Source organism: Tamandua tetradactyla, chromosome 22 (genome assembly GCF_023851605.1).
Source record: "Tamandua tetradactyla isolate mTamTet1 chromosome 22, mTamTet1.pri, whole genome shotgun sequence".
NCBI lineage: Eukaryota > Metazoa > Chordata > Mammalia > Pilosa > Myrmecophagidae > Tamandua > Tamandua tetradactyla.
The window spans coordinates 11031033-11058703 of record NC_135348.1 but is presented as its reverse complement, the minus strand read 5'-3'; the positions used below and the strand labels follow the sequence as shown (position 1 = coordinate 11058703).

The 27671-nt window shown below is 36.9% G+C and overlaps 1 protein-coding gene across 1 annotated transcript in view; it reads right to left on the bottom strand.

The window, feature by feature from the left end:
* Positions 1-27048, bottom strand: part of ASIC5 (acid sensing ion channel subunit family member 5) — a 35727-nt gene extending 8679 nt beyond the window's left edge. Inside the window, exons 1-7 of the mRNA XM_077139572.1 lie at positions 27009-27048; positions 24545-24851; positions 8313-8550; positions 5907-6032; positions 3756-3905; positions 2730-2877; positions 1123-1179 (exon numbers count right to left, since the gene is read on the bottom strand). Of these exons, the coding sequence (XP_076995687.1) occupies positions 1123-1179; positions 2730-2877; positions 3756-3905; positions 5907-6032; positions 8313-8550; positions 24545-24851; positions 27009-27048 (1066 nt within the window). The remainder of the gene's footprint in view (positions 1-1122; positions 1180-2729; positions 2878-3755; positions 3906-5906; positions 6033-8312; positions 8551-24544; positions 24852-27008) is intronic.
* Positions 27049-27671: the final 623 nt, after the last annotated feature.

The window sequence follows — 27671 nt, the reverse complement described above, 5'->3', positions numbered from 1 at the left end:
ATGTGAAGATTTGATCAAAATATTTTTTAAATGCTATTTAAGAATTATTAGTGCCCAGTAAATATGTCATGCACTGTAATGATTCTATTTAGGTAAAATTATGTATATATATATAATTATATTTAATTTATAAATTAAATTTATATTTGTATATTTATATTTGTATATTCTTCTTGTATAAGGGGATGAATTAATGAAAATATTGTCACTCAAATGGTGAGAGTACCTCTCAGAGCAAAGCAGCATCTACTGATTTATACATGGATTCTTTTCCAGTCTGTAAAGTTTGACTTATTCCCAGCAAACATATTTTATTTATGTAAAAAGAAAAAAAACGATGCAATTTTGATTATAAAAAAAAGGAAAATGAAAAAAAAAATCTGCAGATTTGGAAATGAAAATTGAAATTCCCTCCCTGTTACTTTGTCACTATGTGTTGGGGACTGAATCATGCTCCCTGTACAGGCACGTTCAGGCCTCAATCCCTGATCCTGTGGGTGTGAGTCAATCTGTAAATTGAACCTGTGATGTTATTACTTTAGGGGTGCCCAAACTAAACGAGGGTGCACCTTAATCTGATGTGGCTCAAGTCCTTTTAACTAAAGGAAACTGGACGTGGAGTGGGAAGCCTCAGGTGGGAGCCAGAAGCTGAAAGTGAATGGAATCAGAAAAGAAAGGAGAAGCTGTGACCATGTGCCTTGTTATGTGACAGGAGAACCAAGGAGCAGGGCTCACCAGCCGCTCGCCCCAGAATACCACAATCTTTGGGGGGGAGAAAGCATTACCTTCCTGACACCTAGATTTTGAACTTGTAGCCCCCAAACTTTTAGCCAATGAATTCCCATTGCTTATGCCAACCTTTTGTATATTATTTGTTTTAGTAGCTAGGAAACCAAAAGACCGTGTGCCTTGAATTCAGGTATGTCTTAAATTCACAGGCACTTGTCTTATTCTCTCTGTCTATGCAATATACTGGTCATCATTTTAAGAGCGTTGAAAGAATCCCTCTCACATTCTATATTCTTTTTCATTTCTGACTCCTCATTAGTGTGATTTAATGTCTTATATTCCTCTAAGGGGCTTTACTACAATTCCTTAAAATAAACAAGTCAAGCCACTTACCAAGAATAGGAGAGACACAGTTGTAGAACTTTTGTAGGCCACACTCTATCCCGTTTCCTTAAAGACAATAAATGTATCATATAGAGGCCTTACATTTTATAAAACATAAAATATTGACAAAAATATCTTCCTCACTTATGCTCACATGCAACACACGTATACACACATTTCTGTTCTGTTGTGAGAAAAGGCATGAAAACAAAATAGCACCCGATAAAATATATATGCTGGGAGGAAAAATAATATTTTGATCACTTTCCAGGTTTCTCCTTGTGTGTTTGTACCTTTCTAAAATCTTTAAGTGGGAATAATACTGTTAACAAATATTGGCAGTGTTTACATTTAACCCTGTTTTCACATTTATCACTTCATGTGAATTTTTTTTTTTTGGTGTGCTGCATGGCAGTGTCACATTTCATTAGTTTTCCATGTGAGTATCCCATTACTGCAACGCCATTTGTTGAATTCTTTTTGTTCGTTTATTTTGCTTGTTTGTTTGTGTTTGGGTAGTGCATGGACCGGGAATCGAACCTGGGTCTCCCGCATGGCAGGTGAGAATTCCACCACCGAACTACCCTCGTACCCCCATCTCTTTTGATTGTATCCTGGCCACAATCCTGTGATATGAGAATCATTATTATATGGATAAAAAAAAAAACTAAGCCTCAGAAAGTGATTTTCCCAAGATCACAGTTGGGGAACACGACACTTTCTGTGCATCCTCTCTGCTGCTCTCTATCCATTGTTATACATGTGTGTGATAGGCAGGTAAGCACCAATATCTATTAAACACCTGTTGTGAACCTGGAGATACACAATAAGGTGCATATGTGTCTGAGCTGGGTTTAATTCTGGGGCTGATTCCAAAGCCTTAGCCCCCTTAATATTTATCGTTTCATAGAACCCATGTTGGTCTTTGCAGGTAACATGTTTAGTCAATGATCCTGGAAATAGAGTATCTACTTATGAATGGTTGTGGGTAGGTTAGGTAACTATAAGGAAGTGATCTTTGTGAAGGAACTGAAATAAGCAAAAAAAGAGGAAAAAAATCTACCTCCAACCTTGTTAGGGAAAAACCTCACTTTTCAAAAATATGCCTTTCTTCTTGCAATGATGTTTCTTCCCCAAAAATTAACAATGAAATTTTGGAAACAACTGACGTCTGAAAACCTAACTTCGGGGACTGGATCTTATAAATTGTTAATGGAGGTAGTGTAGCTAATTAATTTAACATCTATGAACCTGAATTTCTTCATCTATATGCAGACTTAGAGGGATTCATAAGGATTTAACCAAATAAGGTAATGTTCCTGAAAGCACAGGGTAGTCCCCAAAGTTGGTACAGTTTCAGATTTTGAGAACACCCAATTTTACAGTTTGCAAGTAAAAATTAGGGACCTGCCACTGATAACCCATGTTTCTTTTCTTTTCCAGAAATCTCTGCTGTGTTTCTGTGATTTAAAAATCTGTCAGTTGAAGTTGTATTGGGCAAATGGATGATTTTCCACATAGAATTTTGCAAGAAGGGAAATGAGCCAATGCTATGTTGCCTTCTTGTGTTTGAAATCAAATATAATTAAGTAATAGTGAAGTCATTTTTTATTTACCAGGAAGCAGAAAAGGCAAACATCCACAATGCTTTTCTATGTGCCTGGCTTTGCATTCCTTCAAACAGCCGGAAGTACTGTAGCTGCTAAAATTCTTCAGCTTGATTTTAGGGTTGCATTCTCCCCATGGGTACTCTTGATGAACTGTCTTGAGATAAAATAAACCCCTGGTTCAGGAGAGTTTTCTCAGTCTTCACCCATTTTCCACCCCCAAAAGAGAAGTTGACATACATTTTACTGTCTCTTGGAACTTGATTTTCTTTTTTTTAGTTGACTGTGCATTTGCCTACTTTGCCTGCTCTAGTAACCTCAACGTCCCTGAAAGTAAGTATCCTAGCAGTCCATTAACATACATCCCAAATGCTCTGTACCTGAAACAAATCAATAAAGTCAAACTGACTGTTCTAAAAATTAACTCGTATAAGGCAAAAAATGTATTATTTTATCATGTATGCAAATGATGCATCGGCATATTAATCAGCACATACCCTGAAGCAGCAAACAAAATTACAAAAAATTTGGAGCAACTATCACGTGCCAGGCAATATGGTAAGTGCTTTCTTCTTGTCAGTTCACTTAGACTATGTATTAATCACGTGCAGAGAAGAGCCGGAAATCCAGGAAGTTAATTAAGAAAATGGCTGAGCAAATGGCAGGAAAATGGAAACCTGCCAGTCATGTCCAACTCCAAAATTCTGCTTTCCCCACTCCTTCCCAGACAGTCCCATTCAGACAACACAGCAGTTCTGGCACCTCTTCATATCTAATGAATGACCTTATCTTTGACATTCCCTTGGCTGTGAGAAACTTCCTAGCTTTCACTGACATTGTATATGTGAGTTCACTGATTTTACTCAATATTTGCCTCCAGAGTAGAGGGAAAGAATCTGAAAGGAAACTGCAGTTTCCAGCGGGGGTCTACAGGCACAGGAGTAAAGGGTTTCTAGTGAAAAGTATTATTTATGTATATATGTGTTCACTGCCCCACCTGATTTCCTCGGAAAGCTACGTCTTGTGAATATCTACCTTCACATGGCGGATTGTTAAGCGGGCATGCGTTCCAACAGGGCAGGTCAATCCTAAGCCATCAAACTGAGGCACCATCATTGGCGAGTGGATAACAAAGATGATTCCAGCGTCGACAAAACCAAGGCTTGGGTCATCAGTGAATTCGTCCTGAAACAAGAATAGATTTTCCCCCGTCCATTCTGTGCAGGTTTAGGATTTCGTTTTACAATCTGATGATAGCATTTGACTTACCTAAAGTCAAGTAATAGCCAAAATCAGGATTCGATCACTTTTCATTTTTAAAAAGTCATGAAAATTAAATACCTAAGACATACTTTTTAGGATTGAATCATTTTAAAAGACCTCAGCTTCTCATCTTTGATGATTGCCGTAGTACAGTGTGACTGCTAAGCATCCTATTTCTTCTGGAACTCTCCTCGCCAAGTTGCCACTTGGTTGTTAAGGAGCATTGAAGTCTCTGAGCTTATTTAAATTTTGAACTCATTTTCCCATAAGAGTGAAGACGTGTACTATTTATTTATACTTCTGGCAGATGAAGAAGTTTAAGACTAAACTTCTGGAAAATTCCTCACTAGTCATAATTTCCAGCTATGAGGGGAAGAGTTGGATTTGGGAATATGATTATTTTTCTGTGAATGACTCAACTGCTTATGTACTCACATTTAATAAGCCTCCTTAAAATTCAATTTATAACTTGGGGGTATAATTCTCTGGGGCTTTTATGATCCTCTAAGAAACATTTAACTGGAGGTTCTTGAATAACAGCATGGCACCATTTAACTTATGGAATGCTGCTTTGAATTTGAGGATTGCATTTGAGAAATTCAAGCTTGCAAATGTCATGATATGATATTTCAGTTGACCCCATGGCTAATATTTGAATCCCTTGAAAATATTAAGCATGTATATGAGTGCTGCAGTGTGCAGTGTTGTGTTTGGCCACGAGAAAGACTATCTTGAATGGGATACAGAGGAAAGTCAGGAAATGTACCATAAGAGGACTTCTTTAAAAGTAGCCAATGCCTCATTCATCTGGAATTTGGCTGGAGAGGTGAGGAGATTTGGGTTATTCCTTAGCTTTGTCATTCATTTTGTGATCTGGGATACTTAAATCATCAACATTTGGGTTCTTCAATTATAAAACCACAATTCTGAATACCTCTAAATGTGTAATACAAGAAATGGTTGCACCAGACAAAAAGTGGGAATTAACCTTGGGTTAGAGCAGTACCAGTCACTCTTCAATGTAGCCAGCACATTTCTTAGGCCAAATGCACCTCTAGGAAAGCCTGGCTTTGCTAGACTCCATCAAAACAACTTTCTTTGCACAGTGTGCTGGTGTGAAGGATTTATGTACCCTAGGAAAGCCATGTTTTAATCCTAATCCCATTTTGTAAAGGCAGCCATTTCTCCTAACCCCTATTCAGTACTATAGGTTGGAAGCTTGATTAGGTTATCTCCAAGGAGATGTGGCTCATTCAATTGTGGGTAATCAGATGGAGACATGATGCCACCTATTCCAGGTGGGTCTTGGTTACTTTACTGGAATCCTTAAAAGAGGAAGTATTTTGGAAAAGGCTTGAGATCTGAAAGAGCTGCCAGAATGATGAGACGACCAGAGTCTACCATCCAGCAACCTTTGGAGATGAAGAAGGAAAATGCCTCCCAGGGAGCTTCATGAAACAAGAAGCCTGGAGAAAAAGCCAGCAGAAGTTGCCACGTTCACCATGGACCTTTCCAGTTGAGATAGAAACCCTGAACTTCACCGACCTTTCTTAAATGAAGGTAATCTCCTATTGATGCCTTAATTTGGACATTTCTATAGACTTGCTTTTATTGGGACATTTTCATGGCCTTAGAACTGTAAACTAGCAACTTATTAAATTCCCCTTTTTAAAAGGCCATTCTATATCTGTTATATTGCAGTCCAACAGCTAGCAAACTAGAACATGCAATGGTTTTTTTCCCATCAACTTTCCAGACTTCTACAGTTCGTCAAATATGCATGTATAACTTCTTTCTAAAACAAATTGCCTTTTTTACATCTGATTTTTTCTAAAAATGTTCTAGAAAATGCAATAGATTAACTTAAATATAACTCATTCTTGTTTGATTTGAACTCTAGGTAGATTTAAGAAAATTTGATACCTGATGGACATTGAAGAGCAAACTTAAGCCTCTTCCAGAGACACTCACTTTTTTCTTTGCTTGGAAATTTTCACCATGATTAAAAGTAAAACAATTTCCATATTCAGTGAAGACATGTGCAAAATCCTCCAATATGAAAATCAAAAAAATAAAACATAAGTTCAGTATTGTGGTCACTTATAAAGTATAAATCTCTCTGAATATATTTTCTGTACTTAAATGTTCATAGTAGCCTTATTCTTTATTTTTAATAGTTTTCTTGAGAAATATCCACACAGGTACAGTCCACCCATATTATACAAACAGTGGCTCACAATAGCCACAGCCATACTACCCTGAATGCACCCGATCTCATCTCTATATTTTTTGAAATCACAGATTTTAAATTGAGACCGCAGGAATAACAAGAAAAAGGAGACAGCCTGGTGATTTGTGCTTGAATTGATAATTTACAATTTTTTTCATTATACACACTTGGCAGTTTATATATGACTATTTAATGAGACATTTCCATATATAAGAATGTTTTTACATTTTAAAAATAATTTGCTTTTCCTTATTTACTAAGGATCCAGGCAAACATATTTTTAAATGTGAAAATATCTGGCAACATCCTTTCTCTGAGGGAGCATTCTCCTCCATCCAGTATTTTCATCATGGGGTAGTCAATACCTTGCTCGACAACTTTGTTCCTCTCCATCACCCACAGTACCATGCCATTGGGCATATTAACAAACTCAGCCTAAACTGAATACCCCATCGTGCTCTGGCTTCAGTGATCGATTTGAGAATTTATGTGTTCCAGATTGAGCTCTTCAGTCTTCATTGGATTATTAAGTGGATACTGGAGTGCTAAGTATGATAATGAGAGTGGTCATTCTGGCTCTGTGTAGGAGAATTCATACAGAAGGAAATGAACCATAGGTAAGACATGGTCGGGGAGACTGAGTCTTATTGGTAACTTTGGAGTCTCTGGTTCCAATCTTTTCTGAAGCCAGCCTTACTTGTCAACTTCCCAGTTAATTAAACTGATACCTTCCTTTTACTCCTCAGCTAATGTGAGTTGAAGTTCTGTATTTTAGAACATTACCAAAAAAGTCCTCTGTAATACACAATATTCCTTGGGGGTGAGTTTCAATATGTTTGTAAATTAATAGCAGCATAGAAGAGATGCTTCTCAAAATTGAAGAGTTCAGACCAGGGCTGTCGCTGTCTTTCAAATATCTCTCAGGCACTTCTTTTCTGTTTACTATGTGCACTCTACTATGTGCCAAGGGAGTTCACCAAAAGACTAAGGAATTGTCTCCCAGAACCATGTATTTGTGAAGTTTACTTGGGATCACCTAACAGCTCAGGCTATAGAATTTCTGATACATGAAATATGGGGTCCTATTGCCTATATATTCCTTTACTAATAGATTCCAGAGCCAGCACTTTCTCATAAATGTATATTAATTATATAAACTGTCAAAGAGGGTTTTATGTGTTATGAGAGATTATATATGATATATTCATAGTTGAATGTTAAAAATATATTTATGAATATATGTTCATAGTTAAATGCTGGGACCCTCTCATTTTCTTTAGCCCCTAACTCAATACCACACATACAAAAATAAAGTGATAACTGTTTAATGATGATAAAAATGCTCTCTTGGAATGGGTTGTTTGCTGATGAATGGGAAATCTTAAAATATTCTTTTGTTAATAGTTTTTCTTTTGGAGGGATTAAACGGTAAGAACCTTCACAGAAGGTTCGTATCTGTTGGAGACAGTTCTCTGAGGGCTTGAGTGATTGGCTGACAGCCGAAGGCATGGGTCATAGGCACACAGAGACCTGCTAATGTGGTAAACTGCTGAAGCAAATGCTCCCAAGGATGCTGACTCAAGAGCCTGAAGAGACCTGAATAGAGAGCATTCTGATAAGAAATAAACAGTTCCTGAGATAAAGAACTGGGAACCAAACTTTGTAGCTTTGCAGGCATGACATATTCAAAAATAAGCTTGCTTTGATTATACTCCCTAAAGCAATTCCCACATAAGGGCACAATAAATATGTGGACATCAGTATATTTGGGGCTCTTGCTCCTGATGAGCTGGAGTCCCCTGACCCCACTTAACTAATTTCTTGTTGTCTTTTGTTTCGTAATCCTGTGTGGTGCTCCTTCTTCTCCCCTGCTCTCCAGTACCTATCCTCTATTTTTCCCTCTCTAAAAGTTTGCAAGAGGATTTTTGTCTCATGGGTGTTCTATACTCCCTGAGGTCATAAGACTTAGTCAATGAAACATAACCTTTAAGAAAATTTAGATCGATTCCCCAGGGTAGTAAATGTTATCTCAATGTGAAGCTGTGCAATAAGGTAGCTTTACTATATTGATGATTTTTGAAGAAATGTCAAATCATTACCTTTGGGCCACATGGCTTTCCAAAAAATTCACAGTCCAACAAAGTGTTGTTGCTGAGATAAAAACCATTTTCCTTGACAAACTCTGTAATGCTGAAGTTTTGGTGATTTGCAAGAAAATCAATAACCTCTTTAGAACCAGTAGAATTGGCACTGATTTCCTGGAGATGAAGGACTTTGGATACAATACTCCATAAGAAAATAATAACACCAAATTTAACTACAGCATCTGTTTGGAACCTATTAGGAGGGAAAAAGGCAATATTTAGAATGCCAAAAATTTGTATTTATCCAGAGGACAGGATCCAAACGTCTGGTCCTAACAACTTTCCCAGTTTATCTCTCATACTTTCCCTTATTTTTGCTACTTTCAGGCAAAATTGGACTCCTAACAAGTCTTTGACATATTCTGAAATTTACATTTATTCATACATAAGATTTCCTTTGTATGGAATATTTTGCAGACCTTGGTTTGGATAAATCCTGATTAGTCTCCAAACTCAACTCAAAAAGAGAAGAGGAACTGTGTAGTTTTTAAGAACATAAACACTGGAGCCAGATTCCCTGTATTGAAATTCCAACTCTTCCACTCTTGTGACTTAATATTGTATCCACTTAACTACGCCAGAACTATGCTTCCCCAAATTCCCTTTTTCATGTGTATCCAGCTGTACTCTTAGGTTTAGCTGAGTAAAGGAGTTTTTGTAGCTTATACATGCTGCTGTTAATCTGATGACTCAACGTGTTGGTTTGGGCACTATCTAGGGAAATAGTAAATCCAGCTCCTGTCCCATCTCCTCCTTCAGCTTCTTCAAATCCTGAGTCACGTGACAGCACAGCTGAGGGCTGAAGGTGTCAACTTATCCTACAGGTCACTCCAGTATCAAGACTAGAGCTAGGGAGAAAGAGAGATGGGCATTTCCAGCTTGTATTGGTTTCAGCCACTTCATGCAACTTCACTCCTAACTACTGACCTTGCTGCCTTCAGGCTCAGCACCAGAAACAGGCAGGAAGATGACAAAGACTACCTACCCAGGTCCTATCCTGCCATTGAACTAAGCCTAATCCCTATAAAAATTTGTTTTCTATGTTACTCTGGGATGGTTTGAAGCTGTATGCACCCCAGAAAAGATCATGTTCTATGAGTGTGGGTGGGACCTTTGGATTAGGTTATTTCACTTGAGACATGCCCCAGGTGGGTCTTAAATCCTCTTAGTGAAGTCCTATATTAGAGATGAAATTCAGAGAAGGACACAGAGAAGCTGAAAGAGAAAAGCCAGAAAAGCTAAGAGAAAAGAATAAAAGAACGGAAAAAAAACACAGCAACAGAGAGGAAACCACAGAAGCCAGAGGCTGGAAGCAATGAAACCTGGGAAATAGGGAGAGACCAGCAGAGTTGCCTCTGCCTTGCCATGTGACAGACCAGTACCAGATTCCTGGTGGCCAGTTGAGGAGAAAGCATCACCTATTGATATGCTGATTTGGACATTTTCAAGGCCTTAGAACTGTAAACTTGTAAGTTAATAAATCCCCATTATAAAAGCCAACCCATTTCTGATATATTGCATTTCAGCAAATTTAGCAAACTAAAACACACTCACAGTGATTCTGCTTCTCTGATGGAACCCTGACTGTTACAATTAACTGGGGGACCTTGCAATTTCTTCATCTCCCTCTGCCTCAGTTTCCTCACTTGTAAGATGGGTACCATGTTAATGTTGCCTGCCCCAAAATGTTGTTTTGAAAAGTATATTGAGTATTCTTTCAAAAGCATTTAGAATAGTGCCTGGAGTAGAATGTATTCTGGTCTGATTTTAGCTTTGACAATAATGAAACATTCCATTTACAAAACCAATATAAGGATTCACATACTTGTATTTGGTGAGGACTTAGCAGAATGCCTAGCACGTAATAAGCATTATACAGCTATTTGCTAAATAAATAACAATATGGACTTACTTGCCATAAATTATCTTAGGCAATCATCAAAAGAAAATTAAATACAAATATTTCAAAACTTTGGCATAGCCTGCACTAGATTTAAATTGCTTCTAATTATGTATTTCATTATGAAAAAAAAAGTGTTGCACATTTACTGAAAATACACCAGATCAATAAGCCAGATCATAAAAACTCAGAACAGAATGAAAATGGAAATCAAAAGTGCTCATCACCGAATTTCACTGTCCATACCTTGCCCCTTTTATCTTGTCTTTAGTGACAACTGCAACCAACATAATTTCTGGTCTTTGTGTTAAAAAAAAGATTTGGGTCAGACATGCTTTTCTATATTTTGTTGAACATACTTAGAACAAATAGACATAACTACTTGCTCTAGAAAAGACATGCTCTTCAAAGATAAGACTGCAAACCAAGTAAAATATGTTGCTTATTAAGGTTGCTAGCTCTTCTTTTAAGACTCACTTTAAGATCTTTGCCTCAGTAGGCATACCAATGCAAAGCCATCATGTCATAAACTCTGCCCAATCCAAACCATTTGAAAGTCTCAAAAGCCCTGCTTAAAATCAATAGGGAAGACTCTAAAACCCAATAAATACCCTTAGATCCTTTTATGGTGGCAGTCTACTTAATTGCAGAATATCTAACAACCGTAGCTTCTCTTGGCCAAAGTGTTTCTGGAGATCTTTTGAGGGGCCAACAGTCTATATTAGAAACAGCTTGTGGGGAGAAGCATGGCATTAGCCTAAACTGAGGATGGACTAGATGTCCAACAAAGTCATTCCAGCTTTCCGCTTCTCTGGGTGACAAGCAGGACACCAGGGATCCACTCCAAAGACCTGTCTTTGGAATCCTACCTAGGCTAAGTACATAGTCCCTCACACAGTGTTCACTGAATTCTTTTTAAAATGATTATGCAGAGAAATAAAGAAATTATCACAGAGGTGGGAGGTGTGAGCACAATGGATAAAAAGATTAAAGGACATCTTAAAATATTCTTGTAAAATGCTCCTTGTTATGGTAATAATAGTTGCAGCCACCGGGGTGATTTAAGTAGATGAATTGAATTTAATGAGATAAAATCTAACAGTATTAGGAAGAAAAGAGTGGAAAATTTGGTGAGACCTATTGTTCAGCATAAAAACAAAGTGGAAAATTTGGTGAGACCTATTGTTCAGCATAAAAACAAAGTGTTTTGCTCTGTTAACTTCGATCTAAATTTGTTCAAAACCCTGCTAAGTATATCCTTTCAGAAGCCTTGGTTAGGTAAAGTTTTCATGTTGCCTTCCTCCTTGATTTAACTTATTGAGAGCTTAGTAAAAGAACAGAATTGATTTAATGGCTTAAACAATTTTACAGCTGGCAACCAATAAACACTAAGTCTGTCCCTATAGACACCAGTGCCTCTAAATGCTCTTCTCCATATTATATGGCACAAATAAGCTTCACCTGCCATCCAAGTTGATGCTTATCATTGAGTTCAACCACAAAATATCTATGTCTTCCACATATTAGCAAGAATCGTGTATTTTCCAGATCATTTTATGGAGAAGGAAATAGGGAAGAATATACACCTTGTAGATCAGAACCAGAATTTTGTCAGGTAAATCACAAACCACTTTACTTATGTCCCAATAGCGGACACCTCTCACCCCTTCTCCTCCCCTCTGCCATAGTGTTAAAATGACAAGAACAACAAAACCCTCCGTTATTCTCAGAAATTTGAATCTGAAGTGCTCACCCCACGTGGGCAAATAAAGGCTTCACTCAGAACACTTATTATCCCTTAAGCATAATCCCCTCCTCCCTCCTTTACCAAAACTGCTGATCAAAACAATCTCCAAAGACAGCACTTTCCCCAGAGAGGATTGCGCTACCCTCCCCTCCCGCCAACTCTCCTCCATATTGTTTTTCTTATATAACCTAAATTTTCACTTAATTCTTAAAGTATTTTTTGGTCTGTGGAGTCCTGCACGGAAAGCACTGCTGTCAATAATGGGAAATTGCTTCACTCTTGAATTTCTTCAGTAGGATAAATGGGAAAGCAGTTTGCAAAGGTACAATTGAATAGAGATTTTTTTCTCATTTATTGTACTTTTATTACCAAAATCTTTATTTGAAAGGAAACGGTGCCAGAATTTTAAAGGAAAGTGTCCTATATTATACAAAGATCGAAATGAATGAATCCTCTTTTTAATAGTATTTTTACAGCTTTCTGATACTAAAGATTTTCTTAGATTCCAGTGATCTTTGAGTTTTCAAAATATGTTTGGATTGGAGCTTTTGATAAAGTGAAGAACCTGATATAGCCCTGGAAATATTTGTTTCTATTTGGCATTATTAGAAAACTTTTCTGTCAATAAGTTTAATTTCTATTTTAATTAATGTGCTGGTTTGAAAGGGTATATGCCCCCTAAGAAAAGCCATGTTTTAATATAAATCTCATTTCTTAAAAGTAGAATAATCTCTATTCAATACTGTATATTTGAAACTGTAATGAGATCATCTCCCTGGTTGATGTGATTTAGTTAAGAATGGTCGTTAAACTGGATTACGGGATAACATGTCTCCACCCATTTGAGTGGGTTTTGATTAGTTTCTGAAGTCCTATAAAAAGAGGAAACATTTTGGAGAATGAGAGACTCGAAGAGAGCAGAGAATGCTGCAGCACCACGAAGCAGAGAGTCCACCAGCCAGCAACCTTTGGAGATGAAGAAGGGAAATGCCTCCCGGGGAGCTTTTTGAAACCAGAAGCCAGGAGAGTAAGCTAGCAGATGACGCCGTGTCTGCCATGTGCCCTTCCAGCCGAGAGAGAAGCCCTGACTGCGTTCGCCATGTGCCTTTCCAGATGAGAGAGAAACCCTGAACTTCATCGGCCTTCTTGAACCAAGGTATCTTTCCCTGGATGCCTTTGATTGGACTTTTCTATAGACTTGTTTTAATTCTCGGCCTTAGAACTGTAAACTAGCAACTCATTAAATTCCCCTTGTTAAAAGCCATTCCGTTTCTGGTATATTGCATTCCGGCAGCTAGCAAACTAGAACAGATTTTGGTACCGAGAGTGGGGTGCTGCTGCTGCAGTTTGCAAATACCAAACATGTTGGAACGGCTTTTTAAATGGATATGGGGAAGATTCTGGAAGAGTTGTGAAAAGCTTGATAGAGAAGGCCTAGAATGCTTTGGAGAGACTGTTGGGAGAAATGTGGACTCTAAAGATACCTCTGATGAGGCCCTAGACAGAAATGAGGTCTGTGTTATTGTAGACTGGAAGGAAGGCGATCCTTGTTTTAAAATGGCAGATAATCTGGCAAAATTGACTGGTAGTTTTGGCTGGAAGGCAGATTTTAAAAGCCATGAACTTGGATACTTAGCAGAAGAGGTCTCCAAATTAAGTGTTGAAAGTGCAGCCTGGTTTCTCCTCACAGCTTATAGTGAAATGCGAAAGGAAAGAGATAAGCTGAAAACTGAACTCTTGAGTAAAAAGAAACCAGAAACTGAGGTCCTGGAAAATTCTGGGCCTACAGAAAGGGAGACTACAGAGTATAGTGTGGATTTAACCAAATGTGGAACTAGCCAGCCATTTCAGAGAAAGTCAGGAACGGACATGGAGTTATCCAGGAAAGATTTGTGGAAACTCCTTATATCTAATGGGCATGATCCAAGGCTACTGCATAGAAAGCCAACGAGAGTGCTGTGGGACCTGTATAAACAGAGCTGCTGCCAATCTGGACTGAGGGGTTCAGAGAAGGGACACATTGGAGGAAAAATAACTTCAGAGGCAAAACCATGGAGGCTGAGGTCTGAAGTCAGGGAGCTTCGGGCCAGGAGAGTGGACCCACCCAAGCCCGTGGAGAGGGTGAGTTTGCCCCAAAGGCAGAGAATGGGCCTTCCACCTCATTGCAGTGGAAGAGTCATGCCGCCTCAGGCCTTGGAGAGGGTGAAGCACGTTTCTTGGGGTTGGGGGAGAGCCTGGCTGCCACCGCATGGAGGGGCTGAGCGTGTGCCCCGGAGATGGCAGAGAGCCCGGGTGCGGCCCCAATGCTTGGAGAAGGTGGAGCCGAGAAAAAGGTGGTCTCCCCAATATCCCCCAAGGTTGCATTCAGAGAGAGGCAGGCGTAGGCATTTGGAAAGGGTGGGACTGCCACTTTCTAAAGCCCTGAGGATAAATGACTCTCAGACTTTGAAATCTAATGGACTTTGCCCTGCGGGTTTTCGAAACTGTACGGGTCCGGTGACCCCTGTGTTCCTTCCTCCCTATGGAAATGTGTATATGTATCCTATGAATGTTCCTCCTTTATATGTTGGCAGCAAATAATTTGTTATGAGTTTTCAAAGATCCAGAGCAAATGGAGAGAATTTTGCCTTAGGACGGACCATGCCTGCAACTGACTTGATGAGATTTTATACTGTCTTTAATTTTGTACTTCATTTGTATTGCTACTGAAAGGTTTAAGGATATCTGATATTGTTATGAAATTAATGTATTTTGTATATGGGAAAAACATGTCTTTTTTAGGGGCCAGAGGGTGGAATGTGCTGGTTTGAAAGGGTATATGCCCCCTAAGAAAAGCCATGTTTTAATATGAATCTCATTTCTTAAAGGTAGAATAATCTCTATTCAATACTGTATATTTGAAACTGTAATGAGATCATCTCCCTGGTTGATGTGATTTAGTTAAGAACAGTTGTTAAACTGGATTAGGTGACGACATGTCTCCACCCATTTGAGTGGGTCTTGATTAGTTTCTGAAGTCCTATAAAAGAGGAAACATTTTGGAGAATGAGAGACTCAGAGAGGGCAGAGAATGCTGCAACACTACAAAGCAGAGAGTCCACCAGCCAGCGACCTTTGGAGATGAAGAAGGGAAATGCCTCCCGGGGAGCTTCATGAAACCAGAAGCCAGGAGAGTAAGCTAGCAGATGATGCCGTGTCTGCCATGTGCCCTTCCAGCCGAGAGAGAAGCCCTGACTGCGTTCGCCATGTGCCTTTCCAGATGAGAGAGAAACCCTGAACTTCATCGGCCTTCTTGAACCAAGGTATCTTTCCCCAGATGCCTTTGATTGGACATTTCTATAGACTTGTTTTAATTGGGACATTTTCTCGGCCTTAGATCTGTAAACTAGCAACTCATTAAATTTCCCCTTTTAAAAGCCATTCCGTTTCTGGTATATTGCATTCCGGCAGCTAGCAAACTAGAACAATTAATAAGAAATTGCCTGGAATATTCTGATAATGTGTTTTTAACATTATTAAGAAATCAAGTAATTAATTTTTAGTATGCAATATTTATTGTTTAAATTTAATTTAATTTTAAATGCTGTGCTTTCCTTCCATATTGTCTCTTGCTATCTTATTTATTTCCTTGTCTTTTCTTGTATTCCAGAATATATCATGGATATTTCATTTTAATTATTTTCAGATAAGAATAATTTGAAAAGCCCCACCTGGAATTAAGGAGAGGAGAAAAATGAATGACCACAAATATTTTCTAACAAAGACAGTTATGAAAATAATTCTTGTAAATTAGATTTTGTTCCTTATGGGCTTATATAAGAAAACCTGCGGTGCATTACCATAGAAGAAAATTCTACCAATAATGAAGCTTTTTAATTTTATTAAGCAAAGGCTTCAGGTGAGGGGTAAACTTATGGCATTTTAGGCTCAAGTCCTAGGGCATTTAGAGTGTATCAGCCTTGCAGAGCCCACCTCTGACTTACCAAGGACAGGGTGGTGGCAGCGGCTGCCACAAGGGTTGAAGATGCAAACTGCAGCCAAAGCAAGTTCCAACGATTGCAAACCTTTACAAACGTACTCTCTGATCAAACGTATTTTGCAGAGCTTGCATGTCAGAGACCAACTATAGAACTGAGAGTTCTTCAGCTTAACCTCCACACATAATAAAATTTTCATTTAAAGCATAAGTGATGAAAATGCGCTGATTGATGCTCACATATGTATTATTCACACTCAGTGGTAATCACAGCAATTATTTAGAACTTAGTTTAGCAAAACATGCTTTAAGGAAAAGGGTATTCTAGCACTGACAGGTTCCAACTGCCTTCACACGGTGATGATAACAGGCATCACCTTTTTATTTTACTTTTAGCTCTGTTAAGTAAAATACAATGGCTGCCTGCATTGGGTGTTCCCAGGAGAGACTCTTTTCTGAGAAGGGCTTTTCCAGAAGACAAGAACAATTGCCTTGCAGGGGTCAAGATCCACATGTCAGGAACTTCAAACGTCCATATATCAGGAAAAACCATGAAAGACTGAAATGAGCAAAAGTGATTACTGGGTGTTTTGTCTAGCACACCCTTCTGGGTGATTTTTACTTTCTCTGTTTTTGAGTTATTTTACAAGTCCGTAATTTATTGAAAACTGGTTATTGAAATGATTTTTGAATGCAGAAATGCAAATTGTATATTGTGAAGACGTAATTGATTATTGCCCTGTGGATATTGACCAATATTGCACTTACTAAGTCAATTTTTTTCAGCTTTTCTGATTGCCTAGATATGTGTCTGCTCTTAGGATTTTTCTTTGAGCCAGTTGTAACATCTTACAGTTCTCTCATTGAATAATCAGTTAAAGAAAATGTTTGAGACATGTTCATTTTGTTTTTGTATGAGTCACGATTACTTTTATTAAAAAATCTTTTGACACTTATTTTTGCATTTAAGTAGTTGATTTGGAATAAACAAGGCAGAGTGACTGTAAAGATGAAGAAACTGGACTTGAGTTACTTGTTCTAAAACAATGTATCAAATAATACCAGTGTTTACTACACGCTGCCATTATCTTTGATTTTAGGAGAAGACAAATTTCAGAAATCTTTACCAAATATAATGGAAATGTACTGTGCATTTTATGGTGAAGATATTCTAATGGAAATGTTTTGATGCAGAGACCTTTAAAAGTCACTGGAACTGATATGGAAGAAACAAAGTTAAAGTTATGAACAGTATTGCGAATTCTGAAATTCACTGTAAAATATCATTATACATCTCCACCAAATATATCGTTATCTTCCTAAGTACGTGTATGGTTGTTGTTCATGTGAAGGAAACCATTAAAAATTCATGTAATAGGGTGGGCCACAGTGTCTCACTAGCAGAGCTCTTGCTGCCATGCCAGAGACCCAGGTTCAATTCCTGATGCCTGCCCATGCAAAAAAAAAAAAAAAAAAAAATCATGTAATAAATTTTCTTCAACTATGAGGGAAGCTTTATTATCAAAGCTGGTTATGAAAGCTATTGAATATGAATACATGAAGGAGGCTAATTTTGATGAAGTCTGACAAATTTGCAGAAAGAAAGGCTCAAAAATGGAAAATACAATGCTAAATTATTCATTAGTGCAAGAGATGAAAAAAAGATTTTTCCTTTTGTTTTAAAAAAATTAATATTAAAAGCATTAATGCATTAATTTTTCTATTTTATGCTGCAAATAATTTTTATACATTATAACAGGAATACATATATAAAGAAATTATTATTTATTTAATTTCATGATTATTACTGAAAATAATTTTGTCATATTGAGGACGGTGGTGTTGAAAAAATGATCTGCTTTGTGAACACTGAATATGTTCCTAGGAATTACCATAAGATGCAAATCCTTCCTAATAATCCATGGGTCCTTAACAAAGCTTCTTTATCTTAAATATCCATTTCCTGTTGAGAAGGCAGTTTAATAAGTGGGATCTGTCAGCACACCTCCTTTCCAGTCTCTACTTTGGTAAGCTTAAGTAGAATGACATCTAAGCATTACTTTTTCTCAGTGAATTGGAGTTGATGCAACTTAAGACTTCAAATTGGGATGCATATATGCCTAGAGCAACTCATGCACAGAGTATTTTAAGAGAATAAATTTTCAGATCCTCCAATCTTACTTAAAGTCTAAGTTCACTATGGACTTTCTCCCATTTATGGAGAAATGGTATAATGACACATTTAAATGTAACTGGGTTATTTTGTGGGGCATCCAGAAGTTTTGAAATATTTGAATAAAGTCCATAAACACATTTTTTAATAATTGCACTACTAATTAAAGCCCATAGTTTAACTTCAGGTCCACTGTTTTGTATAGTTCCATGGATTTTTTTAAAGTTGTATTCTATTGCCTTTTATACAATCTAACATTTCCACTTTTAATCATATTCAGATATATTCAGCCCTGTTAATTTTATTCACAATGTTGTGCTCTCATCACCACTGTACATTACATTTCCATCATTCCAAATAGAAATCCTGTACATTTTAAGCTTTAATTTCCCATTTCCTATTACTTCCCCCTCCCCTTCCCTGGTAACTTATATTCTAGATTCAGACTTTATGAGTTTGCTTACTCTAATTGTTTCAAACTAGTGAAATCATACAATATTTGATTTTTGTGTCCGGAATATTTCGTTCACCAAGATGCTTTCAAGATTCATCCAGGTTATTGCATGTACCAGGACTTTATTCCTTGTTAGGGATGAAAAATAGTTCGTTGTGTGTATACACCACATTTTATTTATCCACTCATCCGTTGAAGAACACTTGCATTGCTTCCATATTGACGCGGTTTAAGACCATGCAGCTAATTGCCAATATCTTGGCAATTGTGAATAATCCTGCTATGAACATCAGTGTGAAAATGTCTGTTCTGGTCACTACTTTCAATTCTTTGGGGTATATAGCTAGTAGTGGGATTGCCCGATTCTATGGTAGTTCTTACACTTAGCTTTCTAAGGAAAAGCCAATCTCTCTTCCACAGCAGTTGCACCATTTTATAATCCCACTAACATCGAAGGAGTCTTCCTATATCTCTGCATCCTCTGAAACACTTGTGATTTTCTGAATTTTGATAGTAGCCATTCTAATGAGTGTGAAATAACATTTCATTATGATTTTGATTTGCAATTCCCTGATGGCTAATGATGTTGAGCATCTTTTCATGTGCTTTATGGCATTTGTATATATTATTTGGAGAGACGTCTAAGACTTTTGCCCTTTTTTTAATTGGATTGTTTGTCTTTCTGTTGTTAAGTTGAAGGATTTCTGTATATATACTGGATATTAATCCTTTATCAGATATATGGTTTCCAAATATTTTTTCCCATTTTGTAGGCTGTCATTTTAGTTTCATGATAAAGTCTTTTGAGAACCAAAAATTTTTGATTCTGGTGAGGTCCCATTTATCTATTGTTTCTTTTGTTGTTTGTGCTTTGGTTGTAAAGTCTAAGAAACCATTGACCTACACAACATTTTGAAAATGCTTCTCTACATTTTCTTCTACGAGTTTCATAGTGCTAGTTTGCTAGTTCTTGTATCTAGGTCTTTGATCCATTTTGAATTGATTTTTTGCATATACTGTGAGGTAGGTCTCCTGCTTTTTTGTTTGTTTGTTTGTTTCTGCAAATGAAATTCCATTTTTCCCAGTATTGTTTGTAAAGAGACTATTGTTTCCCAATTAATTAAGTCTTTTTCCACCTTGTCAAAAATCAGTTGGTCTTAAATGTCAGGGCTGATTTCTGAGCTCTTAATTCTATTCCATTGGTCTATATGACTGTCCTTATGAGTACCATACTGTTTTGATTACTATGGCTTGTAATCTGTTTTTTTGTTTCTGTTTTTGTGGAGTTTTTTTGGCATGGACAGGCACTGGGAATTGAATCTGCGCGTCTAGCATAGCAGGCAAGAACTCTGCCTGCTGAGCCACCGTGGCCCACACTGTAATCTGTTTTAAGGTTGGGAAGTGAAGTTCTCTAACTTCATTCTTCATTTTCAAGTTGTCTTTGGGGCCCTTTGCCCTTCCATATAAATTTTGATGATTGCTTTTTCTTCCTTCACAGATAAAAATTTTACGTTCTTTCATTAATGTGCTTTTTCAATAAGGTAGGTACTTCATAGAATCATGTAATGAAATATTTATTCTTATTACTGTCTTATTTATTCTTATAAGTGTTATATTTTTTCATCTCCCAAAACTTAAAAATAAACTTACTTAACATTATTAAAGTTTTAGATATCAACTAAAAATATGCACGTGGAATACATTGTTTTTCAAAGTTAGTTTATGTGAGCATGATCTAAAAGTTTTGACGACTCCTGGATTTAAGGACCAAGCAGAAACTCTGACTGAAAAGATGGGGGTGTAAGACTCTCTCAGATGCTGTTGTCCCACAGAATTTTTGAACAACTAGTAAAAATTGGCAGTGCCATCTTTCTCAAACCTCCAGAAAACATTAAAAGGTTGCAGTAACTGGACAAGTGTCAGTTCAGGAAAATTCAGGGTAATAGCAGCATGCTGCAACATTGCTGACTCCCTCCCTACCTTTCCTCAGTGCAGTGGGGAGGGACTCTGTACTCCATTGTGGTTCTTTGACCCTGTTCCAAAGCAGAGGAGAAACATCTATGTGCATACTGGAGTGCCTGTATGTTGAGGCCAGTCTATCAGGTGGCAGCAAAAAGGATTGAACCAGGAGACCTGAACCTGGCTTACTTTCCCAGAACTTGCCCTGCAGGCAAAAGAAATTTATGGATAGCTAAAGCAATGTAAGAAGAAAAGATAAGTTCTTGCTTTAATTCATACACTACAGCACCTGGGGGAAGATGAAGGGAGTCAGTTTCATACTGAGTAGAGGGAACTGTCAGATTGCTGTAAATGAGGGAATTCCTAAGCGAGCTCAAGTCCAGGACAAGATAAAAGACTCAGAAAAGACACTTCACTCTTGTCTCAAGCTGATCTTAACAGAAGGTCTAAATTCTGAAGGAATGAACTAGCCAAAGCAGAACCAATTAAGATACTGAAACGTGTATTTTGCTTTCAGATGTTTGTTTATTTTAGTTCCTGACACTTAGGAAATCTCTTATGTCACTATGTATATAGAAGCTTAAGGAGCAGACACCATAGGGTATAAATCTGAGAGTTAACACTCTACAACATTAAAATGTAGAGTGAGCAACAAAATATGACAAGGGAAACAAAGAAACAGGAAATGATGGCCCATCCAAAGGAACAAGAGAAAAATTCAGGAAACATGTTTGAAGATCAGACTTTGAACATACTGGCAAAGACTCTAAAAAGCAGTCTTCAGCATGTTCAAGAAGATAAAGGAAGACATAAAGAAAGAAATAAGATATGGGGAAAATGATGAATGAATAATATGAGAATTTTGATAGATAGAAATATTAAAAAGAAACCAAATAGAAGAAGTATTAAAAAGAAACCACATAGAAATTCTGAAGTTGAAAACCACAATAATCGGAATGAAAAATTCCTTAGAGGTTTCAGAACAGATTGGAGCTGGCAGAAGAAAGAATTGGCAAACTCAAAGACAAGGCAACTGAAATCATTCAGGCTGAAGAGCAGAAAATGAAAAGAATTACAAAGAGTGAGCAGCACCTAAGAGATCTATGAAACACTATCAAGCATTAAAGATGTCACAGAAGGAGAAAAAATATTAAAAGGGGTAGAAGGAATATTTAAAAATATAATGGGAGAAAACTCCCCATATTTAAAAAAAAGAAATGATACACACAATCCAGAAGCCCAGTTAACTCCAAACAAGATGAACTTGAAGAGAACTATATCCAGACACAGAGTCAAACTGTCAAATTCCAACGACAATCAGAGACTGCATGAAAAAAGCAACAAGTTATGTAAAAGGGAGACTCAAAAAGAAAAGGTCCTGATTTCTCATTAGAAACCATGGAGGCAAGAGGACGGTGGCATACAATATCTAAACTGTGACAAGGAAACAATGTTAACCAAAAATTTATATTCAGCAAGATTGCTTTTCATAAATGAGTGAGAGATTAAGGAATCAGATATTCCCAGATAAACTAAAGCTGAGAGTTTACCATCAGCCGATTTGACCTACAAGCAATGCTAAAGGGACTTCTTCATGCTGAAAGGAAGGGACGCTTTTATTAGGCAATGGTTTCTTAGACTTTACACCAAAAGCACAAGCAAAAACAAGAGATTACTAAGACCACCAAAATTAAAAACTTTTCAGCATCAAGGGCTTCATCATGAAAGTAAATCACCTGTGGAATGGGAGAAAATATTTGGAAACCATACGTGTGATAAGAATTTAATATCCAGCATATGAAAAAAAAACTACAGCTCAATAATAAAAAAGAGAACCCAATTAGAAAATGGGCAAAATACATGAATATACATTTCTCCAAGGATGATATACAAATGGCCAAAAAGCACATGAAAATATGACTGACATCATTAATCGTAAGGAAATGCAAATTAAAACCTCAATTAGATACCATTTCACATATACCTGAATGGCTACCATCAAAATAAAATAAACATAAAATAATAAGTGCTAGAGAAGATGAGAAATAAGCATACTTATTCATAGTTGGTGGGAATGTAAAATGCTACAGCTGTCTTGGAATATACTTTAGCAATTCCTCAGGGAATTAAGTATAAAATTTCCCTATGACTTGGCAATCCCACTTCTGGATATATACACCAAAGAATTGAAAATGGGGACTCAAATAGATATTTGCAACTTGAAGTTCATGTAGTCATTATTCACAATTGCCAAAAGATGGAAGCAACCCAAATGTCCATCAACAGAGGAATGGAAAAACAAATGTGCCATATACATACAGTGAAATATTATTCAGCCTTAAAAAGGAATGAAGTTCCAATACATGCAGCAATATCAATGAACCTTGAAGGCATTATGTTGAGTGAAATAAACCAGGCACTAAAGGACAAATATTGTGTGATCCCAGTGGCACAAAATAATTAGAATAAGTACCTTCATAGAGCCAGAAACTAAAATACAGTTTGGCAGGGGGACAGGAGGGAGTAAGGAATAGGGAGTTAATGCTTAATTGGTACAGACTTTCTGTTTGTGGTGGTGGAAAAGTTTTTGGTAATGGATGATGGTGACAGTGGCACAGATTTCTGAATGTAATTAAATACCTCTGAATCATATATTTGAATGTCATTAAATAGGACAATTTTAGGTAGTGCATGTATTACTAGAATAGGCATTTTTTAAAAAAACCATAGGACTGTACAACACACAAACAGTGAATTGTAAACTATGTATTTAAGTCAATAGTACACTTATAATATTTTCAATCAATTGTAACAAATGTATCCTACCAATGCATGTGTTAATAATAGGAAAAACCATGTGCGTGAAGGAGGACATATGGGAACTCTGTATTTTGGCATGATTTTTTCTGTAAACCTATAACTTCTCTAATAAAAGTATAAAGTAATGGATGCAGGGGGTAATTCAGTGGTAGAATTTTCACCTGCAATGCAGAAGATCTAGGTTCTACGCTCTTCCCAAAAAACAAACATAATAAGCAAAACAGACAAACAATAATTCAACAAATGACGCTGTAATAATGGGATACTCACATGGAAAAATCATGAAACGTGACCCCATCATACAGTATACAAAAAAAAGGACTATATATATATACATGTACATATAAACAGAGCACCAGGCAGCTGGCAGTTGAGTTATTTTACTAATCTGCCCTTAGTCTTCTACCATAGACTCACTACATAACCTGTTAGACCAAGTCCTAAATGAAAATGTTAGAACCCTTTGTTTGAAATGTATTAAGAATTTCAAGAAAACATCAGCAAAGCATTAAACCAAGTATAAGGCTCTTCTACGTTCAGGACCCTATGTGACGGTACGAGTCAAGCTCCCATGAAACTGATAATTTATCATTTTCCATGCACATCAGAACATCATATTTCCATACTTTGCACAGCAAAGGAGTTCTTATTCTGATTCAGTTCATTTCACCTGGGAATCTGCAACTCATCCTTTAACTCCCAGATTTCTAGGCTACCCCAGATGGACCATATGACTTTGTCTTCTGTTTTCCCAGACACCTTGTGCACAGCTGTATTGTTTTGTGCAATTATCAGGTGTATTGTGATTGCTTTTGTTTCTTTCTTGTTTGCTAAGACGTTTTAAGTTCATAATCAAGACCTTCATACCTGTTTAACCACAAAGGTTTGGTACATTGCCTTTCATATAATTGTGGAAGGGAATAAGGAGGAGGAGTGAAGGTCAGAAAAAAGAGAAGGAAGAAAGGAAAAGAGGGAGGGAGGAAGGAAGGAAGGAGGGAGGAAAACAAATGAAAATAAAAATCAATAATATTCTTTTCTCCCCTAAATTTGTGCTTTTAAATACAATTCAAGAATCTCAATAATTTTACATACGTTAAATACTGCATAATAAATCCTAAAGGAATAGGGAAATATTAAGATGGAAAGGGTAATATTTACCTATTCAAATTACAAAATGTCACAGCTGGGAACTCCATCTTTTCCACGTACTGAACCTCTACAGATGTTGTGGTTGGCCATGTGAAGTAGTTGACCAGTCGACTGTAGATCTGCCATACCAAGAGGGAGACTGAGCCCAGAACCACTGCCACCCAGACTGCCTTCCGAATTTTGCTCCTGTTCCGAACAATATTTTGTATCCCATGAAAGGAGGTGGAGATGGCAAAGTCATGGTCAAACTTCCTTCGATCGGTGGGAGAGGGCAGCTGTTTCTTCGAAAGGTAGAGCTTTATCTTTTCCAGGATTCCTTAAGGTTTTGCCCACAAAATAAGTAAACAACAACAAAAAAGGAATGAGTTGAGAACACTTAAGGCTATGGTGTCTAGAATGCACCTCACATAATTTAAAAAAGATTGCCAAAATTCATCTTGAGTTGGCTGATGTACTCAGGAATCAAGAATTGTTAAGTCTTGACTTTAATAAGCCTTTTAAAGTGATATGCCTCTTAGTTCAAATTTATTAGTAACATCGCATTTTTTTTCCTTACAAATGAATGTAACTTCCATAACTTCATATGCTTTTCAAAAAAACCATTTTTTTCCTACTGGTTATTTAATCTGAATATTTATTTATTTATTTATTTATTTATTTATTTATTTATTTATTTATTTTTTGCATGGGCAGGCTCCGGGAACTGAACCTGGATCTCTGGCATGGCAGGTGAGAACTCTGCCACTGAGCCACCATTACCCCACCCTGGACATTTAATTTTTAAGCTCCATAATTAGGTAACTAATCTATTTTCTACTTCTTTAGAAAATGAGTTAATCTTTTCAGGACTGTCAATATTCAATGAAATCATGTTTATTTGTAAGAATTCATGAGGGTGGTCCTAAAATATTCTCTATAATATATGATACAGTCAGAAGATTCTTTTGGTTTGATTTGGGTTTATTTTCCTGTCGGAGAAGATGTGGAGAATTCTATGGTTGAATGAAGGCTGCAATGAGATGCAGTTAAGACAATGAAATGGACTTTGGAGTAGGAAGATGTAGCTTTCAATCCAAGCTGAGTCTTTTCTAACCTCTGTGACTTTAGCTAAATTACTTAATCTCTCTAATACTTTGTTTCTCTTCTGTCAAATGGAAGCAATAACCGTATCTACCTCATGAGTTTATTTTGAATATTAACTGAGATAACACCCAGAGAGGTTTAGCTCATTACCCAGATCATAAGTATTCAATAAATATTAACCTTTTTTTAAAATTATTCTGCAAATCTAGCTTGAAGTTGGATTAAAATATTATCATACCCTCCACATAATGTTTTTAGGATCAGATTAGGTAACATATATAAAGTAAAAGGCACAGTCACAGGGCAGGCCACAGTGACTCAGCAGGCTGAGTTTTTGCCTGCCATGCCAGAGACCTGGGTTTGATTCCCGGTGCCTGCCCCTGCGGGAAAAAAAAAAAAAAAAAAGCCCCAGTCACAGGGGAAAACAAGAAGTCAAAAAATTGCTATTATTCCTATTGTCAAATTAAATCTACTTAAGTTATTTTGCATACTATTCAGTCATTATTTAAAAACCCATGAGAAGAATTCACTGTGGTTAAAAAATGGCTCACTCTGAGCAACTTGCAACTTTCCTATTAGAAGTACCAAAGCTGTTGGAACAGAAAGTGCAATCTAGTAACCAGTAACTGAACCCAGCAAAGGGTTGCTGGTTGTAAGCACTACATTGCAAAATATGTTTCAGGTTTACTTATCAAATATTAGCCCATACAGCCTAGATCAATGCCTTGACATTTGTTTTGCCCTTACTGGAGTATTCCCAGCCATTTGCAAGAGTTTTAATACAGTTTGTAAAATTGCTATTATTTTACATGAATTATTATTTTAGGTTATGGAGAAATAAGGTAATGACTTACTACAAGGAAGGTTGGAATTGGTTTAACAAGCAGCCTGTATAGCAGGACTCATTTCACTTTTTTGACTGAAGCATAACCTGTGTAATTGTAGAAAGTGGCCCTTGCATTGATTGCTGAGCTTCATGGCAGGATTTTGAGGGACACCAAACAAATGTTGTCTTTTAAAAATAAAATCTTCAGCTACAGGATAAACAGAAAATCTGACCCAAACCAAACAAAATACATAGATTCTTGCATGGAGCAATATTTTTACAACTATTTTTGGCTCCCTTCATACACTTACTCATTTCCTAAGTAACAAAAACTATTTTACTATAGGGTTATTTATGGGAAAATTATATCTAAATATTTGAAAAAAAACCCAAAGCAAACAAACAAAAAACCTGTATCACTTACATTACAGCCCAGTAGAATTAGAAAACGGATTTCCCAAATGGAAAATAAATGTCCTTTTCTCTTTGTGAATTTGCAGTCTCTAGAAATGAAAATTGCATTATGAAGGACTAACCTTTCTGAGGATTATACTCTTGACCCACCTTTCTTACCAGAGGCTTTTGATTTCTCAGTCGGCTCCATCTGTGATTTCAGGGTGCAGAAGTCCCCTGGGTATAGCCAGCTTTCCACAATAACTATATTCATTTTATAGCCTTTATATAAAATACAGCAGTAGAGGTAGTAAAACGCTGGGGCAATTTAAATGTTTGTGTTGCCATGTTTTGCCTCATAAAGCATATAATCTGCAAATGAAAAATGCTGGCAGACCCAGTGATGGCCATTTATGGACTGATGAGAAACTATCCTAGATTGGAAACCAAAAAGTTATCACGAAGATTGAAAACCAAAAAGTCATCATGAAGAAACAGCTTTACCAGAAATAAAGGGGCAATCCCTGTCAAATGTCTATGATTTCAAAGTGCCACCCTGTGTGATCCAAATTTGGGTGACCCACCTGGGAGATAGTGTCCTTTAGCTTTTAATGCTTCTTCTCTTTTTATACTACGTTGAATCAAAATGCAGCTGGAATGAAATTGTCATGGTAAAGATGTCTTTTCCTCGTTAAAGTTTTTTTTTTTTCAGTTGTAGTGATTTGTTTCTAACAAAACTTAAGTAGCCAATGAAAATAGCAAAAATAATAACAACAACAAAAAAACTCCTCCAGAAGAAATGTTTATTGGAAGCATATAACTTTAATAAGGTAA